Genomic DNA, 24,423 nt, shown 5'->3' with positions numbered 1-24,423 from the left:
ACTGTCCCTAGAGCGGGGCCCAGCACCACCCTACAGTGGCCTCTCAGTCAGGATCCCTCTTGTTCCAGCCTTGGTGACACTGGCTAGGAAGCGGCTAAGACAGGTTTGGAGCACAGGCTTTGGGGTTCTACAGACGCGGGTGCCGTTTCCTCCACTGGGTGCCTGGCCATCAGCAAGAGACTGAATGGCTCTGAGCCTCAGTTTCCCCACCTGCCCAATGGAGCCTTCTTACCCAAGGGGGTCTTGTGATGATCACAGGAGACAGTGCAAAGAAAGTGCCCAGTGTAGGGCCTGACACAGAATGAGCGTGCAGTAAATCTTAGCTATTATAGTAATAAATATTATTTATGGCTTAGATCCATACATCATGAGTACTTCCAAAAACTTAAATAAAACTAAAGATTACAGAGACCCTAGGGATATTCTTTAAGCCTTTAGTTGTAGAGATGAGGAAACGGAGACCCTAAGGGAGGGGAAGGGACTTGCCCTAAGACCCAGAGACTTAAATAGGACCGAGAGCAAGGAGTCCAGCTCCTTCACAGGGTGGGTCATGATGCTCCATCCCCAGCCCCTACAGGGGACCTGGCTGGGGCAGACACCAGCCCATGACACCCTTGGCTGTGAGAACCGTGGTATTTGACTCACCAAGGCTCTTGCCCCCAAACACTGCCCCATCTGGAACATAAACAGAGGGCTTCTGGCAGAGGGTTCTATCCTCAGCAGGCACTCAATAGAGCCCCTGGCACGACTTGACCCAGATCACCTCCCTGTTCTGGGCCTGTTTCCTTATGTGAGACAAAATGGTCTTTAAGAGCCTTCCAGTTCTGACGTTCTGTAGTTTCAAGAAAGGGACTCAATTAACCATAAACAAGTGGCTGGAAACCTCAGTTAACTGGAATCTTTCCAGACGTTCCTTCCTTCGGAGAAATAGGCAGAGCACAAGGAAGCATAACCATCCACCATCCTTAGTAGTGTTTCCTGGTTCGCCAAGTGCTTGGGCTTAATTTACCTCATTGGCTACTTCCTTGCTCTGCAGACAAGCAGACAGGCTCAGAGCAGCCCCAGGGTTTCCCAGTGAGGACCAGAGCTCAGAACCAAGGCCAGCATCTAGAACAGTGTCGTGCATGGAGCACTTGCTCCATACTGGCCCACCAACATGAAATCCAGGCAAGAGGAAGGGGTTCCGCCCTGGATGGGGAGCCTGGGGGCCCGGGACAAGGCCTGTGCCCTCTTGTCTCTCACCAGCTGGGCCTATTGCTCTGCCTGTAAAATGAGGTGATCGGATGAAAGGTCCCGTTCCCTGCTGTGTTGCGCTCTCACAGTCCCTCCCCCTCTGAACACCCAGTGGGCGGGGCCAGAATTTGTCTATGGTCTGCCCTCCACTCCTAGAAGACAGAGACACTGCCTTTATGTGTCATCATGTCTTCCCAAGCCCAGCCCCAACCCAAAGCAGAATAGGCTTGGGGAAATGTTTATGGGAAGGAGGGGAGAAAGGAGGAAGGGAAGAAGGGTGAGAGGAAAGAGGAAGGGAGGAAAGAAGCGAGGGGGGAGGGAAGGAAGGAGGAGGGAGGGAGCTGAAGGTCTTTCAGGACTAATATTCTACGATTCCACAAAGCTAAATTCTAAGGCAATTCACCAACGGTGTGTATTAGGCACAGCCGCATTCATGGTGGAAATACCACGGGGGAAGCAAAGGGATGTGAAATGACATGTGAACCCCTTTTAGCCTAGCTACAGCTGACTTCCCAAAGCAGAGGCCCTGTGGGTCCATGCGTGTGAAGGCCACCAGGCTGAGTGCTGTGGGAAGTCCCACCTTTACAGTAGAACCTCAGTGATGCTGGTGTCAGAGACCATGGCTCACTTCCATCGCTAAGCTCACCAGTCACATGTCAGCGCTTTCCAGTCTGGAGCCTTACGGTTCCAATTCAGGAACATTATACAGCAGGATTCTGCAGTATTCAGGAACACACAGAGGGACGGATCTTATAAATAACTCCTGGTTAAAACAGAGCTGAAGATAGGGAGACAGAAGAGGAAGCAAGTCGCTAAGCACTTATTGAGTCGATAACATTGGCTTGGAAACCTTAGTGCAAATGGCTGGTCTGGTTTATTTCCTTCTCATCAAAAGATCAAACGCAGGATTGAACTTGGAGGCAGCAAGACTTGTGTGTGTGCCTGAGGATGTGTTTGAAGGGTGTGGCTCTCCTTGGCTGACAGTGTCTTGGTGAAGATCATAACACACAGGCCTTGCATCAGATCTCACAGCGCCGCTTAATGGACTCGGTTGGTGGAACCTTGGTTGATAATCCCTGGACCTCTCTGAGCCATTGTCCCCACAGGAAGGTCTGGCCGCTGGGTTGGCCTCTAAGCTCTGAGGTTCTCTACAACAATTCAGGGCTGAGGCCTGGGTATAAGACTCGGGAACCCAAAGTCCTGAGTTAAATCTTAACCATGCTCACATGTCCTGTCTCCCTCTTTTCCGTTCCCGCTGGGGCCTTCCTTTAGCTGCAAAGAGGCCTTGCAGTTTGTGCTCTCTTGGTTGCTAAAACTGAGTGGAAATGTGCTTGATTCACTTGCAATCCCCAGGGCCGCGACCTGGAGGTGTGGCCCAGCAGTGCGCTACCCGTGCGCAGGTGGGGGGCGCTCGGCACGGAGCTGACTCTGCCTGGCCCCCAGCCCACAGGACCGAAGCCCGAAGCCGAGCGTCCGAGGGCGTGCCAGCCTCAGCGCCAGGCCTTCGCCCTGCCCTGCGGGTGGGCGGGCGAGGAGCGAGGTTCCGTGTGCCGGGCGGCCGGGCGGGCAGCCTGCGCCGCCCTCAGCAGCAGTTGCAGGTGCCCGTGTGCACGCGCAGGATGCCGCGGCTGTGCAGGTGCAGGAAGTTGAAGATCTCGGAGGGCATGGCGTGGAAGCCCGGGCGGGGCTTGACGTTGTCGTAGTAGTGGTGGGTGATGGAGAGGCCCGAGGGGTTCATGGGGAAGGCCCAGAAGCCGAACAGGTGCACCTCCTCGCACAGTTCCAGCGCCGCCGTGGCCAGGATGAGGCCGGTGCTGATGCGCTTGGCGCGCACCCCGAGGGTGAGCCAGTAGCGCGACACGTTGACCAGGTACTGCGGGTGGAAGTAGTACACGGCCTGCGACGACTCGAAGTCGTCCAGCACGTACTTGACGCGGATGGACACGTCGGTGTTGCGCGTGTTGTAGAATGCAGGCAGCAGCACGGACGCGTTCTCGTACACCTGCAGCACCCGGTAGAAGGGCCGCCGCCACTTCTCCAGCTTGTGGAACCTGGCGGGGGCGCAGGGTGAGACGGGGCCCCGGGACCCTCCGCTTGCCCCACCCCTGCACCCTGGGGTCTTTTCAAAGGACGTAGGAGCCTCTCAAGGCCACCCCCGCCTTCTTTCGGCTCAGTCACTTAGCAGATGAATGTCCGCCTTCCTCCGGGACGGTTATATTTTTGTAAGTGAGTGCCGGAGAGGGCAATCTGGACCCTAAGGGACAAATATCTAGTGTGTGGTTGCAGAGGAAGGGTAATACTTAACCCATACGGCTGAGAGTGCCCGGGCGGGCTCAGAGGGGGAGGGGCGAGGGAGTGGAGGCTTTCCCTGGAGCCCTCAGGACTCACCTGTCCTGCCTTCCCCAAGGACTCACCTGTCACTGCCTTCCCCCAGTGAAGAACACCAAACCAGCTGCCTGTCCTCTGAGCCCTTCCTCCATCGCAGCCCTTTGCTCGCCTTTCTCTTTACACCGAACAGCCCTCCCAGCTGGCTCACTGCGCACCTCTCTGAATGCTCCCTCACTCAGCTGACTCCTTGTAAATGTGCCCGGGCATCTGACCGGATTTAACAACTCCCCCTCCTCTTACCCTTCATCTGACCTGGAGGTGTGACTATGCCCCAGTTGGAGTTTTAACCCCATTAGCCCCTCCCCCAGGCCTCCCAGACAGACCCCAGGAGGGGAGTCAGGAGGGGGAGTTGAGGTCTTCGCATGAGGCTTCTCCCCACTGCCGGGCGGACACACTGTGTAGGGAGCTGCCTGCCCCCGTCACACACTGGAAAGCTCTCTGGCCCATCTCTAGGGGAACAGAGTCTAGACCAGTGCTGTCCAAAAGAAATATAATGCAGGCCACAAGTGTAATTTTAAATGTTCTAGGAAGCACATTTAGAGAAGTAGAAAGAAGTAGGTGAAATTAATTTTTACAATAGATTTTATTTAACCTGATATACCCCCAATACTATCATTTTAATATGTAATCAATATAAAACTTTAATGAGGTATGGCCCATCCTCTTTTTCATATTAAGTTTTTTAAATCAAGCGTGTGTTTTGCACTTACAGGTGGCACATCTCAATCTGGATAGTGCCCAGTGGCCACACATGGTGAATGGCTATCATATTGGACAGCACAGGTTTAGAAAGAGGGCCACTGACCTCTCTGTGATGATGCTGGGGTTCACCGTGACCACATCTGTCTTCACCCCTACATCCATGGTGTACTTCTCCGAGATGGGGGGTAGGTTGCACCTGCAGAAGAGATGAGGCAGCCCGACTGCATGTGGTATGTCATTCTAGATGGAGCTGGGGAGCTGGGGTGTGGGGAAGAAAGGGCTGGTGATCATGTGGGCGGAGGGACACAGAGGAAACCAGCTGGGTGGAATCTTTGTGCCTGGGCATGGAAGGGCAAGTTCAACCCCTTCCCTCACCAACCCTGGGTGGCCCAATGGTTGTAGATCCATGACCCATGAGATCCCACTGCAGCCTCAACCCCAGTCTCTTTGCTTTAAGCTCTCATTTTCAACCTATCTTCTTCACCCAGGCTAAAGAGATAAGTGAGGATCCCCAAAGAGATAAGAAGGGCTTCTACATAAGGAAGAAGAAATACAAGGACAAGTGTCTAGCTTAGGTAAGGCCAGGGTGAAGCTCATATTGGTGTCAGCCACAAGACTACCCTGTTTCCAAGCAGTGCTTCCAGAATAGTGGAACCCAACCAGAGAGGTGGCTGCCCAGACGACCTCACCAACAGATCTGCATGACCCCTGGGAGTCCTCAGTGTTCACATCTATTATGCCATTTGCTCCCATTCTGCAGATGTGGAGACTGAGGACCTGAGAGATTCAACCCCTTGCAAGGGACAGAGCTAAAGGGGGAAGGGACCACCCAGAGCATGAGGTCTGCAGGGGTGGGGAGTGGGGATTAATCACGTAAATGGCAGCATTAGCAGGCTGGGGAATCAGAAAGGGGGCAGGCATGGAGGGGGAGGGCCGTGGGGGTAGAAGTGGCAGGTGCAGACCCGGGGCAATTCTTACCGGAAGACAAAGTCAGCGCTGTTGATCTCCCTCCCGCAGCGGCTGTTCTTTAGGATGCCCCCATTGCCCACCACGGCACATTTCTTAAATTGGGACCGGTAGTAGGGCATGTCCTGGGGAGACAGGGGCACAGTTGTCAGAGGCAATGCCACCCCTGCCTTCATCTGGTGCTCTCACCTCTGCGCCCACGTCCACCTCCACTCCTCATAGCCTCACAAGACAGCCTTGTAGTAAATGTGGGAGAAAAGTGGTTATTCCACTTTGCAGATGAAAAGAGAGGTCAAAAAGCTTCGTTCTCAGTTCCACAGGCAATTAGGAATGAGCTAGAACTGGAAGCCAGATCTCCACAGCCTTTTTCGATAAGCCCTGGGATGCCTCCGGTTTCCAGAAACACGAGAGTACGAGTTATGGCTAACCCTGCTTGCCTTTCGTTTTCCCAGTGGAAGCTCAGCTTCTTTTACTTTTGGTCCACATATTTTAATGGTTAATGCAGACCTTCTGGGAGATGAGAGCAGCAGAGATGTGGCAGAGCCGCCAGGGATCAGCGCCCTAAACCTAGCCTCACCCCTTTCAGCTCGGGGTAAGGTGCAGACCCTCCCTCTGCTCCATGGGGAGGGCACAGGCCTGGGATAGAAAGGTCATATAGACTGGGACAGATGCCAGGACTTGGCAGCAGCAGAGACAAGCGACCAGGGGTGGGCAAGCAAGGCCACACCAGGGGAGCAGTGAGAGGCAGAGACACTGGGATCTCTGTCAAGAAAAAGCGTTGAGCACAGGGAGCCCAGGACTCACTCTAGTAATGACGGCACCCACGGGGGCACTGGGAGGGAGCATCCCCCAGCACTCCAACCTGGTCATATCTCGGCTGGTGGTGCTACCTTGGTCTGGGCACTGGCTGCCCACAAAGACTCCCTGGGCATGCTTTCCAGGGGACCAGAGGCAAGTAGGCAGGAAAAAGCAAATACTGGCCTGATTAGGAGACCTGGTTCTAGGCCACGTCCCCATTCTAGGCCTCGTGGGCATCCTGAGGCAGGTGGGACCAGGCAGGCTCAGGGCACGAGTGTGGACCCAGAGTCCAGGGTAGGGTGACCAACCATCCCAGTTGGCCCAGGACTAGGGCACTTTGCTTGGGATGCAGGACTTATAGTTGGTCAAACCAGGATTGGGCACCCTAGTCAACGGACCCAGTCCAATCCTGGTTTTGCCCCACAATAAGGTGAGGAAACCATGGACAAGTTTTTCTGAGCTCTCAGTGACTTGGTTTTGTAAAATTTATTACAAATTAAATTTTGTGATTTGTAAAATAATAGTAACGTGTATTTCCTGTGACTCTAAATTTGAGATGATGTAAAGCAGAGCTTCTCAACTTGGCACTACTGATACTTTGGAGCAGATCATTCCTTGTTGCGGGGGCTGGCTGTGCACTGCAGGATGTGTAGCAGCATCTCTGGCCTCTTCCCACTAGATGCCAGGAGTACCCCCCGGTCATGACAAGCAAAAGCATCTCCAGACGTTGCCAAATGTCTCCACCTCCCTGCCGCCCACGTTGAGAACCACTGGAGCAGACGAAAAGCTTACCCACTGCAGTGCTTGGCGCCGAGGTGTCTCTGCAAGGGGACCAGGTGGTTATTACGGGATGGCCCTGAAGTTACCCTCCATCTCTGTCACCCAGAGGCTGCCGGGCAGCTTTCCTCCTATCTCACACCAGCTGGCCAGCCCTGCGTGACAGTGGCCCTGGTCAGCACCTGGGGCTTCCGTTGGAACCAACTGCCAGACAAGCGTCACGGAAAATCCCACTACAATGGGATCATCAGAAATTAGGCTAAATCCAAAGGAGATGCTGCACCTGTCTGTGGGAGACTGTCCTTCTTCATGGCACATTTTCCCTGGAGGGACAAGCTCCGGGAACCGCGACGGGGAAAACAAGGGCGTCTCATGGCCAGTGGGGGGAACTGCACTGTTTGACTTTGACCAGAGAAAGAATAAAAACAAAGTCCTTTTTGGAGAGATCATCAAGGGCTTTTTATGTTCTATGTCAGTGTTTCTCACACTTCTGTAAATCAGCAACTACCTGGGTACTTTCTGAAAATATACATTCTTAGCTCCATCCCAGAACCACAGAATCAGAATCTTCAGGGTCGGGGTAGGAGCCCAAGAAGCTGCATATTTTTCAACCCCCCCAAAAAAAACTCACCTTACGGAAGTTCGGGAAATACTTCTACATCACATGCTCTAATTCGGGGGTGGTAAATTACGGCCTGTGGGCCACGTCTGACCCACCACCTATTTCTGTACAGCCAGCAAGCTAAGAATAGATTTTATATTTTTTTAAGGGTGGGAAAAAAGAATACTTTGTGATGTGTAAAACATATAAAATTCAAATTTCAATGTCTAATGGGAACTAAAGCGTTATTGGGACCCAGCCACACTCTGTTGCTTACTCGTGTCTGTGGCTGCTTCATGCTAGAACGATAAAGGTGAGTAGCTGTGACGGAGACCATATGGCCTGCGCATTTGGCAACCCCTGTTCCACTTCCCTGGGCCTCAGTGGCCCATCCCCATGGCCCTCCTTGGATCCGTATGTTATACCTGAGCTGTGTGTCACCCACTGGCATTACCTGCAAGTTCACCCGCTGTCACCAGTCTCACGTTCCAGGCCTTGAAAGACCCACCTCGTAAAGACGACTCACACCCCATCGTCCTCCAGCGCTGCTGTGGGAGGGTATGTCTGACACCCGTCCACCCCCAGCTCCTCCCCATTGCTCCCCTCCCCCCCAGGCCCAGTCATACCAGTGCACTCTGGTGCTCGGAGCAAGAATGCAGGAAGCCCCTGGGCTTTGCTTCATTAGCGCTCCCCAGAGCAGGGCAGCCCAGCCCCTCACATTTCATCCAGCAAGAACTGAACCCACCCCGCCCCCCAGTTTGCTAGAACGCCAGCAGTTCTACAAACTGGACCACTAAGCCCTGCCCTGGGCTGGCGCTCTCCGGGGGTGCCTATAAACACCTTGCAAGGAACCTTCCTCTTCAGGTGGTAACCACCCTCATCCGCTGAACATACAGGCTCCAGGGTCCCTTCTCCAAGGGTCTGGTGCAACGATTAGGCCAGAAGCGCCTGCCTGCGCCTGGGTTCTGTGATCTGAGCGCTTTGCTCACGTGGGTCACTCATTCTGTGGTCCCCCTGGCCAAGGAGCCTCGTGCTGGCCCTGGATGAACAGCCTCCCTCCAGGCTTCTCATAGGTGAAGGAAAAAATAATAATAAATGTCTCTCTTGTTTCAGTCTCTGATATTCTAGATCTTCTGTTCTAAGCAGCCAAACCTATTCCTAGTCCGAACCCCAGCGTTACAGACAGTGAGAGTGAAGCCTTGAAAGACAAAAAGGACTGCCCAAGGTCAGCCAATAGGAGATCAATCTTTCAGTGCTTTACTTTGTATGGTTTGCGGTTTCTTGTGCACACAACCTTTGCATGTACATTTTTGCTCTTGTGCCTCCCTCGAGTTGGGGACAAATGCTTCATCCTGCTCCCAGATAGCTTCGGGATGTTCTTTGCAAGCAAGGCAATAACCAAAACCTCACAACCGCTTTCTTGCCAAAAGTCATTCAAATAATAGCCAGTTGGCATTCTTTGTGCTCAGACAGAACCCCCAGGAACCCCGGAGGACGGTCTACTGAGCCTAAGAGAATGGCAAGCCAGGACCAGGACAGCTGGGTGCAGGGCACAGCTGAGTGATGCCACGCCACACGGGCATCGCCACAGAGGGCCCTCCTGGGTCAGCTCCATTGTCCCACCCGGACCGCCCTGCCCAAAGCAGCACCTTGGGAAACATGTGGAAGATCTCCCGGTTGATGTGGTAGATGCCGCTGGTGTCCACCTCATACTTGAGTTTCGTCCCCAGGGGCGTGTTCTTCTGGGTGGTGAAGAGGAAGGAGGGGGCATTGCAGCACCTGGACAGAGTGGACCTGCCGGGCAGGAGATAGACGGAGAGAGACCAGTGACACAGGGCAGAGCAGAGCCTCTCAGAGAACAGAGGGGTCATGGAACTGAGGTCGGTCCCTTGGGGAGGCCAGGGAGCACCATACTTTCCCACCCACCCCTTCCCCTGCCCCCGCACTTCTGCTTCAGTACTCCTCCCAATGCCCAAGCCTTTCAGGGTCCAGCCTGGTCTCCCTCTGTGAGCTCCCAGCTGCCCTGTGCCCACTGGCCGCATTGGCCTCTAAAGGCCCAGAGCACAGACTGGGCATCACTCGCTTCATCATCTGTCAACTCCCTCTCTGCTTGAACGAAAGCCCCTGTGTGGCAGGGACCCTGCCTCTCTGGATCCTGCACAATGTCAGACACGTGGGGGTCAACTACCAAGTCCTGCCAACTGCAGGCTGAAGCATTCCCCAGGTGAGATTTCACAAGAGCCGCTAAGCCTTCTACTACTTCCCAGAAACGCTTCCTTATTCAGCTCTAAAGGAAAACGCAGGCATGAGAGCTCTTCCTTGGTTCTTGGCCCCCATATCTGACTCTAGACAAGGCTAACCCTGTCTGATGGGGTCAAAAAGCAAGACATACACAGTCAACAGAAATGTGCCATTTCAGTGATTTTACAAACTGTCTTAGGAATAGGGGAGGGTCAGAAATTGGGATGGTGGGTTGATACTGGATGACTGCCTGCAGAAAGTAGAACCTGGCTTCTGAAAGTTTTAAGGAGTTCATTATTTTTTAAAAAAAAATCACTGTGGTTTTCACTGACAAAAACACTCAAACATGAGCTGCAGAGAGGTTAAAGCTCAGACAATGCAAGCAGGCTTAAAAAAACAGCCTTCAAGGGAGAGTGGGGCTGTGAGGCAGGCTTGGGAACCAGCCAGGCCAGAGAATCCTGATTTTCTCTTCTCTGCAGCTGGTGTTCCGCCCGGCAGTGTATTCTCCCAGGGTGCCTGCAAGGCTTGGTGATGGGGTCAGATCCTAGGCACATCCTGCTCCCCTATCCTGCGGACCCAAAGCCCCACCCTGGCTGCAGAGGGGCTGGATTTGACAAAGGATGCAAAATGCCACCCTCTCACAGGGGGCTGTGAGCCCACGAGGACCCACTTTCTCCACAAACAGCAGCAGGGGGCCAGTACACACTGGCCTTCGTCCCCCAACACTGGCTCTGGGCACAGTTACATCCAGCCTCTGGGCAGCCCTGGGAGGAATGGAACACCATCTCCATGGAGTCTGGATGATGACCACTAACTAAAGTTGAGGACGAGCTTTCTGGAAAATCCACACTGAAGGTGTGGGATGGAAACTTGAGCCACCAACCTGGTGTCAAGAGGCCTGGCTTCTAGTTTCTGCTCTGCCCCCACCAGCTGTGGGGCTTCGGGCAGGTCTCTTCCCCTCTCTGAGCCTCTGTTTCCTCATCTGTAGAATGCAGGGCTGGTTCTTCTGACCCTCTGTAATCCTGTGACGCCAGATTGCCAAAGCCAGGAAGGCTGCACACATTATTTTTTGTGACTTTATCTCTTGCAGGGACTTCACTGGGGAGCTCAGTTGGCTGCTGGCCATAGAGAGCAGTCTTTCCTAGGGAGGGTTGGGTTTTAAAATGTGACTGAGTCTTCCCAGGGGCAAGGCCAGAGGCCTGGCCAGGCAGGAGCCATAGGTCAGCATTACAAACCAGCATCTGGCTGGTCCAGAAACTCCATCTTGTCAGCCCACTGGCGAGTACCCAAGTGAGGGAGACTGACTCAAACTAACCAAGCTCACAAGTGACTGATATATAAACCAGAATGCCAATGTGTCCATTTGTAAGCAGTAGGGCGGGGGAGGGCCTCTGTTACAGGATTCCTTTCCTGTCACTGGAATGCTCATGCCTGTGTTCTAGCATACTCCCCCATCCCACCCCGCTTCACTGCACCAGGTTCTTGCACCTAAATTAAGAATCTCATCATCATTCCATGAGCTCGTAATGAGAGCAAAGGGGGACGACCAACTGGCCTTGAAGCTTTTCCCATTTAGAGCATAGCAAGACTGGATGTCACTTCTCTTTCCCCCACCGCCAGAAAGGTCTCAGCTCCCCCAGAGCCTCTCCCCGGATCGTGCTGGCTGATCCCTGCCAAAGGCTTCCCCGCCGATCCTGGTTTTTCTCTTGCCACATCATCTTCCCGTTGCTACATTATTTCCTTAGGTATGTGAATCCCACTGGCGAGGCTTCTGTCCAGCTCTCAGCCTGGACAACATCCTTTGGCATCTCACTGACCTCGTCCACGCTGAGTGCTTATCAGTGTGTCCTCGGTGTGCTTGGGCCTCCCCGTCATGCACCACCCGCAGTATCGCTGCTCTCTAAAGGCGGAATTGGGGCTGCATTTACAGCACAGATCTTGGACCTGTTGCCCACATTCTAGTCTATGATACGTGGGTCTCTGCAAACTACTGCCGGGCCTTAGCTGGGTTTCTGCAGTCTCCTAGAGGCCTCTGGTTGGGGGCTGTTGGCACCTGCAGTACATTCCTAAAACGTGCCGCTTAAAACTGCCTCTCAACTTGGCCCAGAATTGCAACAAACTGGAACAAATGACTTATACAGAAAATACAAAATACTTAGTGTTATTTGCTTTTCACAGCTTCCCATGTAGGATTCCTTCATGCAGATGCCTCCTCAGCACATTCAAACTACAGCCTGAGTTGCTAAAATCCAATTTATACACACATTCCCAGGATTCTGTCAATACCATTCAATAAGGTCTACCCTGCACTAAAAACATACCATTACCTCCTAGAATTTTAGAGTGGAGAGGCCCCTATAGCTCGCCACTAATCACAGAGACAGTCTGGACATCCGCTAGGCTCTCAAAGACAGGAGAACATTAAGATACAGCTCTTGCCTCCTGGGAGCTTATAACCTGTCAGTTTCGGTTAGAGAGCAGTTAGGGAATAAGCTACAGCAGGGCTCAAATGGCTGGTCTAGGCTGTAGAAGCCCAAGTGCTCTGAGAAGGAGAGGACTGCTAAGTTAGAGCAGCTGCCCGAGGAGCGGGGTGGGGAACGGGGTGAGGCCATGGAAGATGCTTAACGTACCTAAACGCACGGGCCTACTGGAGACCTCAAGCACCTCCCCTCACAGGCAGGGGCTGTACTGGAGACAATAGCACTGACCACACAGGGCTGCTGCCAGGACTAAGGGCAGGAACATGGCGGACAACACCCAGCAAGACGCCAGCCTCAGCCTGTGTGCTGAGTCAGAACCTCCCCACTCCCAGGTTCCAAAGCCCAATCAGAGCCAGCTCTGGGGAAGATGTCCCTGGGGGCTGGCCTTGCAGGACGAGGAAGATCTGAAGGGGTGGCCGGGAGGACCATATGAGCAGAAGGGCTGGGGAGCACAGACGAGTCATAGATACTTGAACTGGTTGGCTTCAGAGATGTTCATCGCCCATTTGCACATCTGGAGGCTCTTCCACCTGTCGAACAGCTCCAACTGCTTCACCCTTGGGAGTGGAGGACAGAGAGTGCATGAAAGGGCCAGGCTGGACAATGTCATCGTCCCCAAACATGCTCCCTTCCTGTTCCCCCTTATGCCAAATCCTGGGCTGGTCCTTTGTATTAACTGTGTTTTCTAATTTGCTATACTCTTGATTCTCTGGCATCTGGGGCCTTGTGAATTCCTAGAGATAGCAAACCACTCTCCTGCAAGCATGCCTTCCGTACACACCTCAGCTAGTCCAGAGCCCACACTCTCAACCACCTCCTTTACGAACAGAGCCACCAGTCCCTGCCCTCATCAGCCCAGAGCTAGGGATCAGACAACCAGGGGCAGTCCTTATGCCCCAGAGCCCACTGAAATTATTCAAACCAGCCAATCCTGAACCTTTTTATCCTGCCTTGTCCATTCCTTTCCACGAAAACCACAATAAAGGGTCTCACCTCTGCTTTCCCCTCATCCCTTTGCCTCCTGACCAACGCTGGTGCTTCCTCATGTGTCCCTGCATGGTGTTCTGTGCCTCCTGTCTCTAGGGATCTGTGAGCATAAGAACGTCTTCCTTCACGATAGCCTTTTGCATGCCTGTGTGTCTTACGATATGTGATCAAAACAAATCCTGGCACATTTTAAAACATCCTTCCTCACATGCCCACCCCCAAGGGCCTTCACAGTTCTCCCAGCAACATCTGTCTATAGAGGGTGTAAGACCACTTCCCTAAGGTCTGTAGATCACCCCACACTGTGCTCAGCACACAGTAGGGCTCATTGCAAGGGCACAATGCCCTTCTCTTTCTCTTTTCTCAAGGGCAGATCACAATTTCCAGCGACAGAGAGAAAGAGATGAGAAGCCTTTTTTCTGAACCACCATCTGCAAGGCTTTATACCAGTTGGCTTTAAACATCTCAGCATTGTGACATCCCAAAGCACTCCCTGGAAAGGGAATGTCTAAATCATGTAGGATTCTTCCTTTGACTGAAACCAGCAAAAAGAATTGGATCACGGAACCCTTTTCCCATTGAGCGGTGCCTCTGACTGGAGTTCTCAGGAATGCTGGGAGATGCTGGACAGACCATAAGTTCCTTAAAGGCAGAGCCATGACTTTTGTCTCCTGACCTCCCACATTCCCCATCCCACAGTTAGGCATTATACAGTTGTCCAGGGTTACCTGGCTGTGGCCTGGTTCAGATGCTGGCTGGTCTTGGACACTGGTGCAAGGGGAGCCCTTTAAAGGTCATTCTGGTTTGGTCATGAATGGGAAAGTGACAAGCCCCCAGGAGCTGAGTGTTATCAAAAAACTACCGTTAATTGTGGTTCTTACTTTGAGGTCCACCAAAGGTCTTATGGAAACCTATGAACCCTCTGAATTACAGGCAAAATCCCCTGTCTGTCCACCCATGTGCACATCTTAGGGAAAATCTGAAGCTTTCATCAGCTTCCAAAAAAGGTGCATGATTTCAAAAAAAGGCAAATACTTAACTGTAAAGTAAAAAAACAGGTTCATACTGCAGAGCTGTGTCCCCCTGTGTTTAACTGGAGGGGGAAACAGTTGTTCCCAAACCAGGCAAGCCTCACCTACAGAGAGAGTATATGACTGGTGCGGGGAGGGGTGATTGCAGGAAAAGTCACACAGGATAGTGACTAAGTACATAGATTTTGGAACCAGAAGGGGACTTGGGCCTCAGACCCAGTTTAGGCAGGGGACCTCAGGCAGGCTATGTGACTGCTCTGAGCCTCAGTTTTCTTGCCTAGAAAATGGGCATAACACTAGATTATTGCTCACCCACCCAGATTTGTTAAGGCTACTAAATAAGACGATGCAATAAATGACTAAGAATGGTGTCTGGCACATGGAAAGCGCCCTACAGGTGTAAGTTATTATTACTGTTAAACTAAGCTGTCTTGAAAATGCTGACTCACAGCCCCCTGTACTTTCCCCTTCTGTAAAACCCATAACCTGTCATTACCTATGCCTGATATTTCCCACTAAATAGTAAATACCTTGGGGCAGGGGATCATGCCTGACTGTGACTCCAGTGCTAAGGCACATACCAGATGAGTGGCAAATATTTGTTGAGTATACCAATAATTAATGAATGAATCAATAAGTCTGAGTTCAAATAAATTCTATAACTATTTATTGAATTCCTCGATATGGCAGGAACTGGAGATACTGTGGTGAACAAAACAACTCCCTGCCCACACAGACCTTACAAATGGGAAGCAGATATACAGGGATACGACACCAAAAGCACAAGCAATAAAAGCAAAAATGGACAAGTGGGACTCCATCAAACTAAAAACCTTCTGCACAGCAAAGGAAATAATCAGCAGAGAAAAAAGACAACCCTACCGAACAGGAGAAAATATTTGCAAACCATATATCTGATAAGGGGTTAACATCCAAAATACATAGGAACTCCTACGATGCAATAGCAAAAAAACAAATAACCTGATTTTAAAATGGGCAAAAGACTTGAAAAGACATTTCTACAAAGAAAACATACAAATGGTCAACGGGTACACGAAAAGGTGCTCAACACCACTAATCATCAGGGAAATGCAAATCAAAACCACAATGAGATACTACATCATACCTGTTAGAATGGCTATTATCAAAAAAAAACAAAAGATGACAAGTATTGGTGAGGATATAGAGAAAAGGGAACCCTCATACACTGTTGGTGTGAATGTAAAATGGTGTGGCTACAATGGAACACAGTATGGAGATTCCTCAAAAAATTAAACATAGAACTATCCTATGGTCCAGCAATCCCACTTCTGGGTATATATCCAAAGGAATTGAAATCAGAATCTTGAAGAAATACTTGCACCCCCATGTGCACTGCAGCATTATTCACAATAACCAGGATATAAAAACAACCTACATGTTCACTGATGAATGAATGGATAAAGAAAATGTATTATATACATACAATGAAATATTATGCAGCCTTAAAAAAAAAAAAAAAGGAAATCTTGCCATATGTGACGAGTTGGATGAATCTGGAGGACATTATCCTAAGTGAAATAAGCTAGTCACCGAAGGACAAATACTGCATGATTCTACTTGTATGAGGTATCTAAAATAGTCAGTCTTATAGAAACAGAGTAGAATGATAGAAACCAGGGGCTCAGGGAAGGAGAAATGAAGAGTTGCTATAAAGTTTCAGTTATGTAAGACCAATAAGTTCTAGAGATTTGCTGTAAAACTTAATGCTTACATTTGACAATACTGTATTGGACACTTACAAATTTAAGAGGGTAGATCTCATGTTAAGTATTCTTACCACAACCAGAAAAAAAACAAACCCAGATATTTAATGCCATGTTAGGGAGTGGTGAGTGCTACAAATAAAAATGAAGCAAGGGCCTTCCCCGGTGGTCCAGTGGTTAGGACTCTGTGCTTTCACTACCGAGGGCCCAGGTTCAATCCCTCATTGGGGAACTAAGATCCCACAAGCCGCTCGGTGCAGCCCAGAAAACAAACAAAGAGAAAACCAAGTTAATCCATTTTAAAAAAAGAAAAATGAAGCAAGAGGCTATAAGGATATATTGTACAGCACAGGGAATATAGCCAATATTTTTTAATAACTATAAATGGAGTATAACCTTTAAAAACTGTGTATCACCATATTGTACACCTGTAACTTATATAATATCGTACACCAGCTATACTTCAATTTAAAAAAAAAGAAATAATAAAAAAAAGAAAAATGAATCAGGAGTTGAAAAGTGACTATTTCAGATGGGTTGATCAGGGAAGGCTTCCCTGAAGAGGGGAACCTTGCACAAAGAACTGAAATGATGCATGAGGGAGCCACACAAACATCTGGGGAAAGAGAATTACAGGCAGAGAGAAGAGTGAGTGCAAAGGCCCTGGGGCAGGAAACTGCCTGGCAGCTTTAAAGAGCTGGAAGGAGCCCCTCCTCTCATCCTGATGCCTTCCTTCTGGCTTTCCCAAACCTCCCACAGCAGCTCTTGCTTCTTTAGCTCACATGACATTGGAGGAGAGGTGCCATTACACAGCGGCACCCTTGCTCACCCACTGCTGCCCTCCCTCACTCCCTGCAACTCACAGGCCCCTAGGGCAGCACCCTGCACAGCCAATGCCTCTAACGCCTCCAGAAACACAACCCTGGCAACACTGAAGGCCAGGGTCCCAAGTTCAACTGTTACCAGTATCCAGGCCCCATTCTCTGTGCCTCCAATGTCCTTGTCACACACTGGACCAAGGTCGGGGCCTGGATACCCAGCCTGGAATCCTGGTTCCATCCCTAACTGGCAATATGACCTCAGACAAGTCATTTAATCTCTCTGAGACTCAGCTGCTTTATCTGTAAGACAGATATAATAGCCTCTGCTCTGCTGATCTCAACGGCTGTCAGAAAGATCAAATGAGACAATATGTATAAAAAATTTTTATAAGTTGCTTTACAAATGCAGAGATCACCTTTACTTTAAGATGAAGGGTTGAGCCAGCCACTTATCTCCTTTCTCCCAAGACATGACTAATATTCCAGAAGAGAGATAAAAAAGACTAGATTGCTCTGAGAACAATCTAAAAAGAAAGAGCTCTTGGGGGAAAAAAAATTCATTAGAAAGGTTGGAAGGTAAAGTCAAGGAATTTCTCAGAAAATAGAAGCAAAGGGCAAAGAGATAGAAAAGATGAGATTAAAAGATATTCGAGGAGCCATCCAGAAGCATACCACTCTTAGAGGTACCAGAAAGAGGAAGTGGAGAAAATTGGAGAGGAGGAACTATGAAGAAATCCAAGAGAAAGTTCAAGGGTTTGGAGTGAGCTCCAGATTAAGAGGTCTCCATGAGCGTGTATCCTGAGGTCCACCATCGGGATATTCCAGAACTGTCATGATCTGTAAAGACTCTGGACAGAAGAAAACAGGTCACCTCCAAAGGAACAACTAGTACCGTGCTCATACAGCCCCGGATACCAGAAGATGATGGAGAAGGTCTTCAGCATTCTGGGGGTGAATGATTTTCACCTAAAATATCAACCCCACCAAACCAAAAATTAAGAGAAGAATTAGGTCATTGAGACACAGAACGCTCAAACCCTTACCTTCCACCCACCATTTGGGGGGAATTTACTTGAAGATGGGTGGAAGCAAAATGAAGGAGTAAACCAAGAAAGAAGCAGCTCCAGGTGAATCTAACCTACGGAGGCAGAGAAGGGAAGTGACAACAGTGTGTGACCCACCAAGAGAGCAGCCTGTCCAGGATGGAGAAAGAGGATGAAGGGAAACCCTGGGGGAATGCCTGGTCGATGGACAGGCAGGAAAAAAAAATGGGGCATGATAGAGAAAAAGTGTTCAAAAGGGAAAAGATGACTAGAAGATCCAGAAAAAAAGGGGGAAAAATGAATAGGAAAAAAGATGAGAATCACTGTTTTCTGATCTTCACATTTTAGAGTCAGCCCATAGCAGCCCCAAAACAGGCTTGCTATGGTTACAGATAGAATGTAAATGTTATCAGCCTTGACATTCTAAAGGTAAACTCACAGATGACTGAAGCCAGAGGCTGGAACTAAAAAGTTGGGGTAATTTTAATAGCCTCATCTTACAAAGTACAGGATCAAGAGATACTGCCAGTACTTGGTAGAACAAGAAATAGGTTACTTAGGCAATCTATAGATAGAAGAACTAAAAGTAGCAGTACCCCTCAACTGGGAAAAGAGGGGGGATGGTTTGGGCTGGGTAAGGGAGCTGAATCCTCACCCACCAAAGCAGGACATCCGTGAATGCTAAACGTGGCATACGTGGCGCGCATAGGACTGAGAGGTACAAGGTAATTCCCAGAAGAAACAGCCAAGTAGTAGGCCTCGGGGAGAGGGTGTGGGGAAGGGGACCTTTGCTTTTTATTGTTATAAACTTTTGTATTCTACCTGGTTTTCCTAGTAGTGTGCAGGAGATGATCACCATCATCTCGTTCTCCCTCTTCGTTCTCCCCCTTTTCCGCCATGGCCTCTTCTGTTCCCACCTAGGTTTCGTCCACTTTCTCATTCATTTAACAGACACTTCCTGAGCCTGGTCAGGGTCAGGCAACAAGACTCAGAAAAGTGTGGGCACAAAGGGACATCCAGCCCTGAAAGCTCTGCCCAGCCAGCCCTGCTCCCAGCCTGTCTCCTGGTCTCAGTACAGGGCTCTGTGCAGGGTTCCCCAGCCCAGAAAGATGGGGAAGCGGTGGCAGGAGACACCAAGGGTGAGGTCCCAGGCATGGCCCCCATCAGTGTGTGAGCACAGGCAGCAAATGGTTTAAAAATAAAGCGGCCCTAGAATGACTAAAAGTCAGCATAAATAATTTTTACAAGTATTAGGGACACTGTGATTTCGTAACAAATCATCACAGAGTAAATCCTCATTGTATTGGACATTGTCTGGGAACGAGGCCTTTACCATATGGGAATTTTCCAGCTGACTGATTTTTACCATTGATTGGAGCAATTTTGGATCAGAATCATTCCCAGGTGAATCACACACCCCTCTGTCTCCTCAGACGGAATGCTAGCTGACGTTCATATACCGGAAGGGCCTCTGGGCACATCCGTCCAGCCCCCTCCATTCACAGATGGAGATTTAACCTTTTCCGATGACTCAGGGTCTCCGCCGTGAGCACCACTCCTGGCTCTGGGCTGGAGCACAGGTGCCCAGGTGGCATCAGAACCACTCGGATTACAGACCAGCCTCTGGCTTCTCCGATTCCAGCCCTGGGGGAGCCCACTGACCTCAGCTTGAGGACTCAGGAAAGGAGCCACTGGTATCACTGCTCCCTGATGACCCAGCAGGCTCGCATGCCCCATGAACAGCCCGGCCTCTCTCCTCTCAGACCCCCAGTACCACCAGCGCCGAGACTCCAGGGCCAGGGGACCACATGGAGGGCAATTAACATGGAAGAGACAGATGGGGTAAAGCTCACAGGTCGCCAGCTGGGATGGCCGCTCAGCTCAGGAGACCAGAGAGGGTGCCCCAAAGGCAGAGACAAGAAGTAGAGCCAAACACACAGAGGACCTTTTGTCTCCAACACAAGTCCCTGACAAGGGACAAAGGGTGGCCACAGATCATGGGGGGAAATGAGGTTCCCATCACACCCTGCAATGTTCAAGACTTAAGCTTGAAACAAAGGGCCTGGTAACTTCTAATATGGTCCCTAAATGGAAGCTGTGATAAGGATTATTATGGGCTGAATTATATCTCCCTCAAAATTCATATGTTGAGCCCTAAACCCCAATATCCCAGAATGTGACTCTATTTGGAGGTAAGGTCTTTAAGAGGTGGTTAAGCTAAAATGACATCACCAGGGTGGGCCCTAATCCAATATGACTGATGTCCTTATAAGAAGAGGAAGTTAGGACAGAGGTACGGAGGGAAGACCCTGGGAAGACAGAGAGAGAAGATGGCCATGTATCAGCCAAAGGGAGAGGCCTCGGGAGAAACTAAGCCTGCCGACACCTTGATCTCAGACCTCCAGCCTCCAGAACTGTGAGAAGATAAAGTTCTGTTGTTTAAGCCCCCCAGTCTGTGGTACTTTGTTATGGGAGCAATAGCAAACCAAAACAAGGACTTATACTAATGTAGAGAAAATATATGGGTAGAGGGATGGGATGTGACAGAAGCATGGCCCATTTATAGGGTCTCTCAGACTTCCTGTCTAGATCTTGAAGTAACCATGAAGAACCTGTCTGCCTTTTATAATTTAAAAGATTAATTATTTACCCTTTGAAAACTCTAAGGTATGCTCTCTATGAGAGCGCTCCAGCTTTCCGCAGTGAGACCTTTAAGGGGCCGAGATCTCTGAGTTCTGAGAAAAGATAAGGCTCTCTGCTTATACCTTTGGCTCCTGACTGCGGGCTGGGCAGACGTCTTCGTCACTAAGCCACAGCTCCTCGGCAGAGCGTACCAAACACCAATCACATTATCCTCCCCCCACCCCCACTTGTTTAAAACCTTTCCCATGGGTGCCCATGGAACTAAGAAAAGGATAAAATCTAAATCCCGGTCCTCACTGCAAGGCTCCACGAGGTCCAGCCCTGCCTGCTCCTCCAGGGACATGGCTCCTGTTCCCCCTCAGGCCAGCTCTCAGAGCCTGGGACACAGTGGGCCCCTCCTGACACAGGCCTTGGCACAAACTGTCCCCTCAGTCTGGAATCCTCTTGGCCCAGGTAACTCCTAGCGCCCTCCATGGTGTGCTCCGCTCAGGGCTGGGTGGGATGGACGGAGGGTGAGCTGCCTCCTGTGGTCCCTCTAGAAGCTATACAGACCCTCGATCAGAAAAAGGACCGTGAACAACGCAGCTGATCCCAGCTGGACGTTTGGCCTTATCCCCGGGGCTTTCCTGCACTACTAAGCTGCTGGAGTCTGTGAATGTCAGCCCAGAAAAGCTGCTGCTGGTTCCAAAACGGAAAGAAAGGGGAGGGAGGAGAGGGAGAGGGCACATTAACATTTATTGAGCACCTATTACGTGTGCTGCTGTAGATGTGCGCTGTTGGTCTATCTATTTCACATATGTTACTTCAGCTAGTCTTTACTGCAACCCTTACAAGTAGGTAATTGTGTCCCCATTTTTATAGGTGAGGAAAGACTCAAAGAGGTTAAGTAATTTGTATAAAGATGCAGAGCTTCTAAGGCCCAGAGTCAGCTTTGGATCCCAGGTCTGCCTGACCCCAAGCTCCAAGCTCTTTCAATGACCCACATGACCTGGAAATCATGTCAAGTGGCTAAAGGGGCAGTGGCTCCTGCCTGTGGGCCATGGATGGAAGTCCTGGGATCGTGTCAGGGACCCATGAGTCCCCATAAGCACCCAGCACTGCCGGCTCCGAATCAACTGTACTTCTCCCACATCGGATGTACAGTTGTCCCTTGAACAGCGCAGGGCTTGTGGTCAGCCCTCCCCGGCCACAGATCCTTGGCATCCTCAGATCCAGCCAACATCGGACCAAGCAGCACTGCAGCATTTACTCTCAAAAAATGTCTGCATGTAAGTGCACCTGCGCAGCTCAAACCCATGTTGTTCAAGGGTCAGTGATAACTATTTTCAAATAAACATACATCCTACCATGATTAACAGGACACAAATTCCTCTCAGTTCATGGCAGTGCTGTGAGGGAGGCACATACACACTAGTGAGTCCAGCATGTAATGCGTTTTCCCTCACACAGGCTGTCAAAGAGCCACAGGTGATACACTGCTGGTGGGGAGTGAGGAGCACAGTTCTCTTGCTATTTGTATTTTTAAAAAAAAGAAAAAGGTAAAAGACATCCACCCATGGGTGCTGGTTTATGCAGACCCTCTGGAAGGATGCACGAGGATACATGGGTGGCCTCTGAGGGGGAGACGGGAGGTGGGTAGCTGTGGGAAGGGGACTTCTCACTGTATATCTTTTTGTACCACTTGAATGTTGTATCTTTTAAATAATAAAAAAAAAATTAATGAATAGCAAGAGGGCAACGCTTAAGCCACAAAGGACTGAATTTCAGATAAGAGGCTCCTGTGCCCTCTTCGATTTCTATGCAAGAGGAGCCCAGTGATGATAGTCATGGAGGCTGGTCACCGAGCCGGGGACTGGAACGCCCAGTCGCCAGAGGCAACCTTGCAAACTTGGCATTCTTCATAAAACACGAACAGTCATCCCTGCGTCGCGCCCTCCAGAGCTCTCCGCATGCCAGAGGCCCCGGGGAAGCACCCTAATTCTTTCTCTGTAGTGATGCACCAAGTTTCCAGTTTCCTTGGCCCAATCCCTCATCCCCCACCCGACCCTGCCTTGCCCGTCCCCACATGCACCGCCCACCCGGCCACACTCACATGGAAAGCACCTTCACTTCCAAGATCTCGTGCCTCAGCTCCAGGCATCTCGTGGAGTTATACTCAAAAGGGCCCTCGTAAAATTCAAAGTACCTGGGGACCAATAGGGACAGAGGTTACTACGCAGAGAAGCGGCCAGACTTTCAGGGACCTGTCGGGGCTCTTGTTGTCAGGGGGCGGGGGGCAGAGGGGTGGTATCTGGCCAAATTAACAGAGCACACCAGCCCACCCCAGCAGACGACCTGATGAGGGTCTGTCTCCAGGACTGCTGGGGCCTCTGGCCTGGTCGCTTGGTGGCTGATTACTCTCAGCACCCCCATCAACCTGGAAGTATAAGCATGAACCCACTTCAGTAAATCATGACACGCAGAGGCAGGTTTGGTTCCACGTGGTGGCTTCGGAGGAGAAAGAGGGTGCTTTGGGCATGTTCTCATTTGCGGTCTTCCTCTGACCAGTCATGGATGGAGGCAGCCCTGGGAGCCGGGGCAGTGAGGCTACAGGCCTTCAGCTGGTCCTGCCCTTTCCTGCTCTTTTCTCCTTTCTCCTCCTCTTGGGAAAAATGTCACACAATGACAGCCACAAGCATAGCTGAGAAAACACAAGCTGCTTTTTCTACTATAAAAAGCATTTGTTTCCATTAGCTCACTGATGCCCATGCTCGCACTGTGACTAGGTGAGACTCTTTCTTTCTCCCCATTTGGCAGCTGAGAAAACTGAGGCTAAACAGGTGGCACGCCAGGTGGTGCTGTCAGTGTAGAAGGGCCCGAGCCCACTCCCACACACCAGCTGGCTCCAGGCATGTCAGAGCCACCTCACAGTAGCTCCTGCAGCTTCACGCAGAATAACAATAGCAATTTCAGCCAATACTGCTGAGCCCTCGTCATGGGCCACGTTCAGGGCCCGGCACTCTACGTGGAAGCATTCACTTTTCTTTCTTTTTAATTGAAGTATAGTTGTTTACAGAATTATGTTAGTTTCAGGTATACGGCATGGTGATTCAGTATTTTGCAGATTATATTCCGTTATAGGTTATTACAAGATAATGGGTATAATCCCCTGTGCTATACAGTATATCCTTCTTGCTTATCTATTTTATATACAGTACTTTGTATCTGTTAATCTTATATTCCTACTTTATCCCTCCCCCCTTCCCTCTCCCCTTTGGTAACCACAAGTTTGTTTTCTAAGTCTGTGAGTCTGTTTCTATTTTGCATGTACAATCATTTGTATTATTTTTTAGATTCCACATATAAGTGATACCATAGAGTATTTGTCTTTCTCTGTCTGACTTACTTCATTAAGCATCATATTCCCTTTCAATCTTTATTACTAGCCCACTAGGGAAGTGGTCATCACAAGCAGGCTCTGGGAGTTAACTCACTTGCCAGAGCCATGTGAGTGGCAGGTGGCAAAGCTGTGCTGTGAACCAGTGCATACGGTCAAGACTGCTCTTGTCCACCCACTTATGAGGACAGCTGGTATCCCCTGGAAAGTGCCCTCTGGCCTCCCATAGCCGCACCTGACAGTTTGCACCAGCCCACGGAACATCTGCCTGCCTAGGGGGTGGGGGAGTTGGAGGTGGGGGGGAGTCGGGGGGAGGGTTCCCACCAAGGTAAAACACAGTAGTTCACTGCTGGACTTGGCCACAGAGGCAGAAGGGGCCTCCAGGGCAGAGGCCAGGTGCACCCTTTCCTCACAGCCTCTCTTTCAGAAGATGCTTGGGCAGATTAAGCTGGGAGGGTGGGATCCTGTGACCGCCCAGAATCAAGAAGCCTGCAGGGTCAGCCTCTCTAAACTTGGGGCAGTGGCCTCTCGACAGGTAGCCCTGGAGAACAGGAGGTGGGGATGGAGCCCCAGGACTGCTGTTGGGCACTG

General features: G+C 50.5%; 1 protein-coding gene across 3 annotated transcripts in view; it reads right to left on the bottom strand.

Annotated features, from left to right (window-relative positions):
- Positions 1-324: 324 nt before the first annotated feature.
- Positions 325-24,423, bottom strand: part of ST8SIA5 (ST8 alpha-N-acetyl-neuraminide alpha-2,8-sialyltransferase 5) — a 67,264-nt gene continuing 43,165 nt past the window's right edge. For 2 of the 3 annotated variants that reach the window (XM_082353346.1, XM_082353347.1), the window contains 6 exons: positions 22,549-22,641; positions 12,657-12,743; positions 9,115-9,259; positions 5,302-5,414; positions 4,427-4,519; positions 325-3,284 (listed from right to left, as the gene is read on the bottom strand). In XM_082353346.1, coding sequence (XP_082209472.1) covers positions 2,816-3,284; positions 4,427-4,519; positions 5,302-5,414; positions 9,115-9,259; positions 12,657-12,743; positions 22,549-22,641 — 1,000 coding nt within the window. In that variant the 3' untranslated portion in view covers positions 325-2,815. The remainder of the gene's footprint in view (positions 3,285-4,426; positions 4,520-5,301; positions 5,415-9,114; positions 9,260-12,656; positions 12,744-22,548; positions 22,642-24,423) is intronic. The other variant, XM_082353348.1, reaches the window with a different exon arrangement.

Source organism: Balaenoptera borealis, assembly GCF_965194805.1.
Source record: "Balaenoptera borealis genome assembly, chromosome: 14".
Lineage (NCBI taxonomy): Eukaryota > Metazoa > Chordata > Mammalia > Artiodactyla > Balaenopteridae > Balaenoptera > Balaenoptera borealis.
Note: the sequence above shows the minus strand (reverse complement) of the source record. Positions and strands in the feature narration are given on the sequence as shown.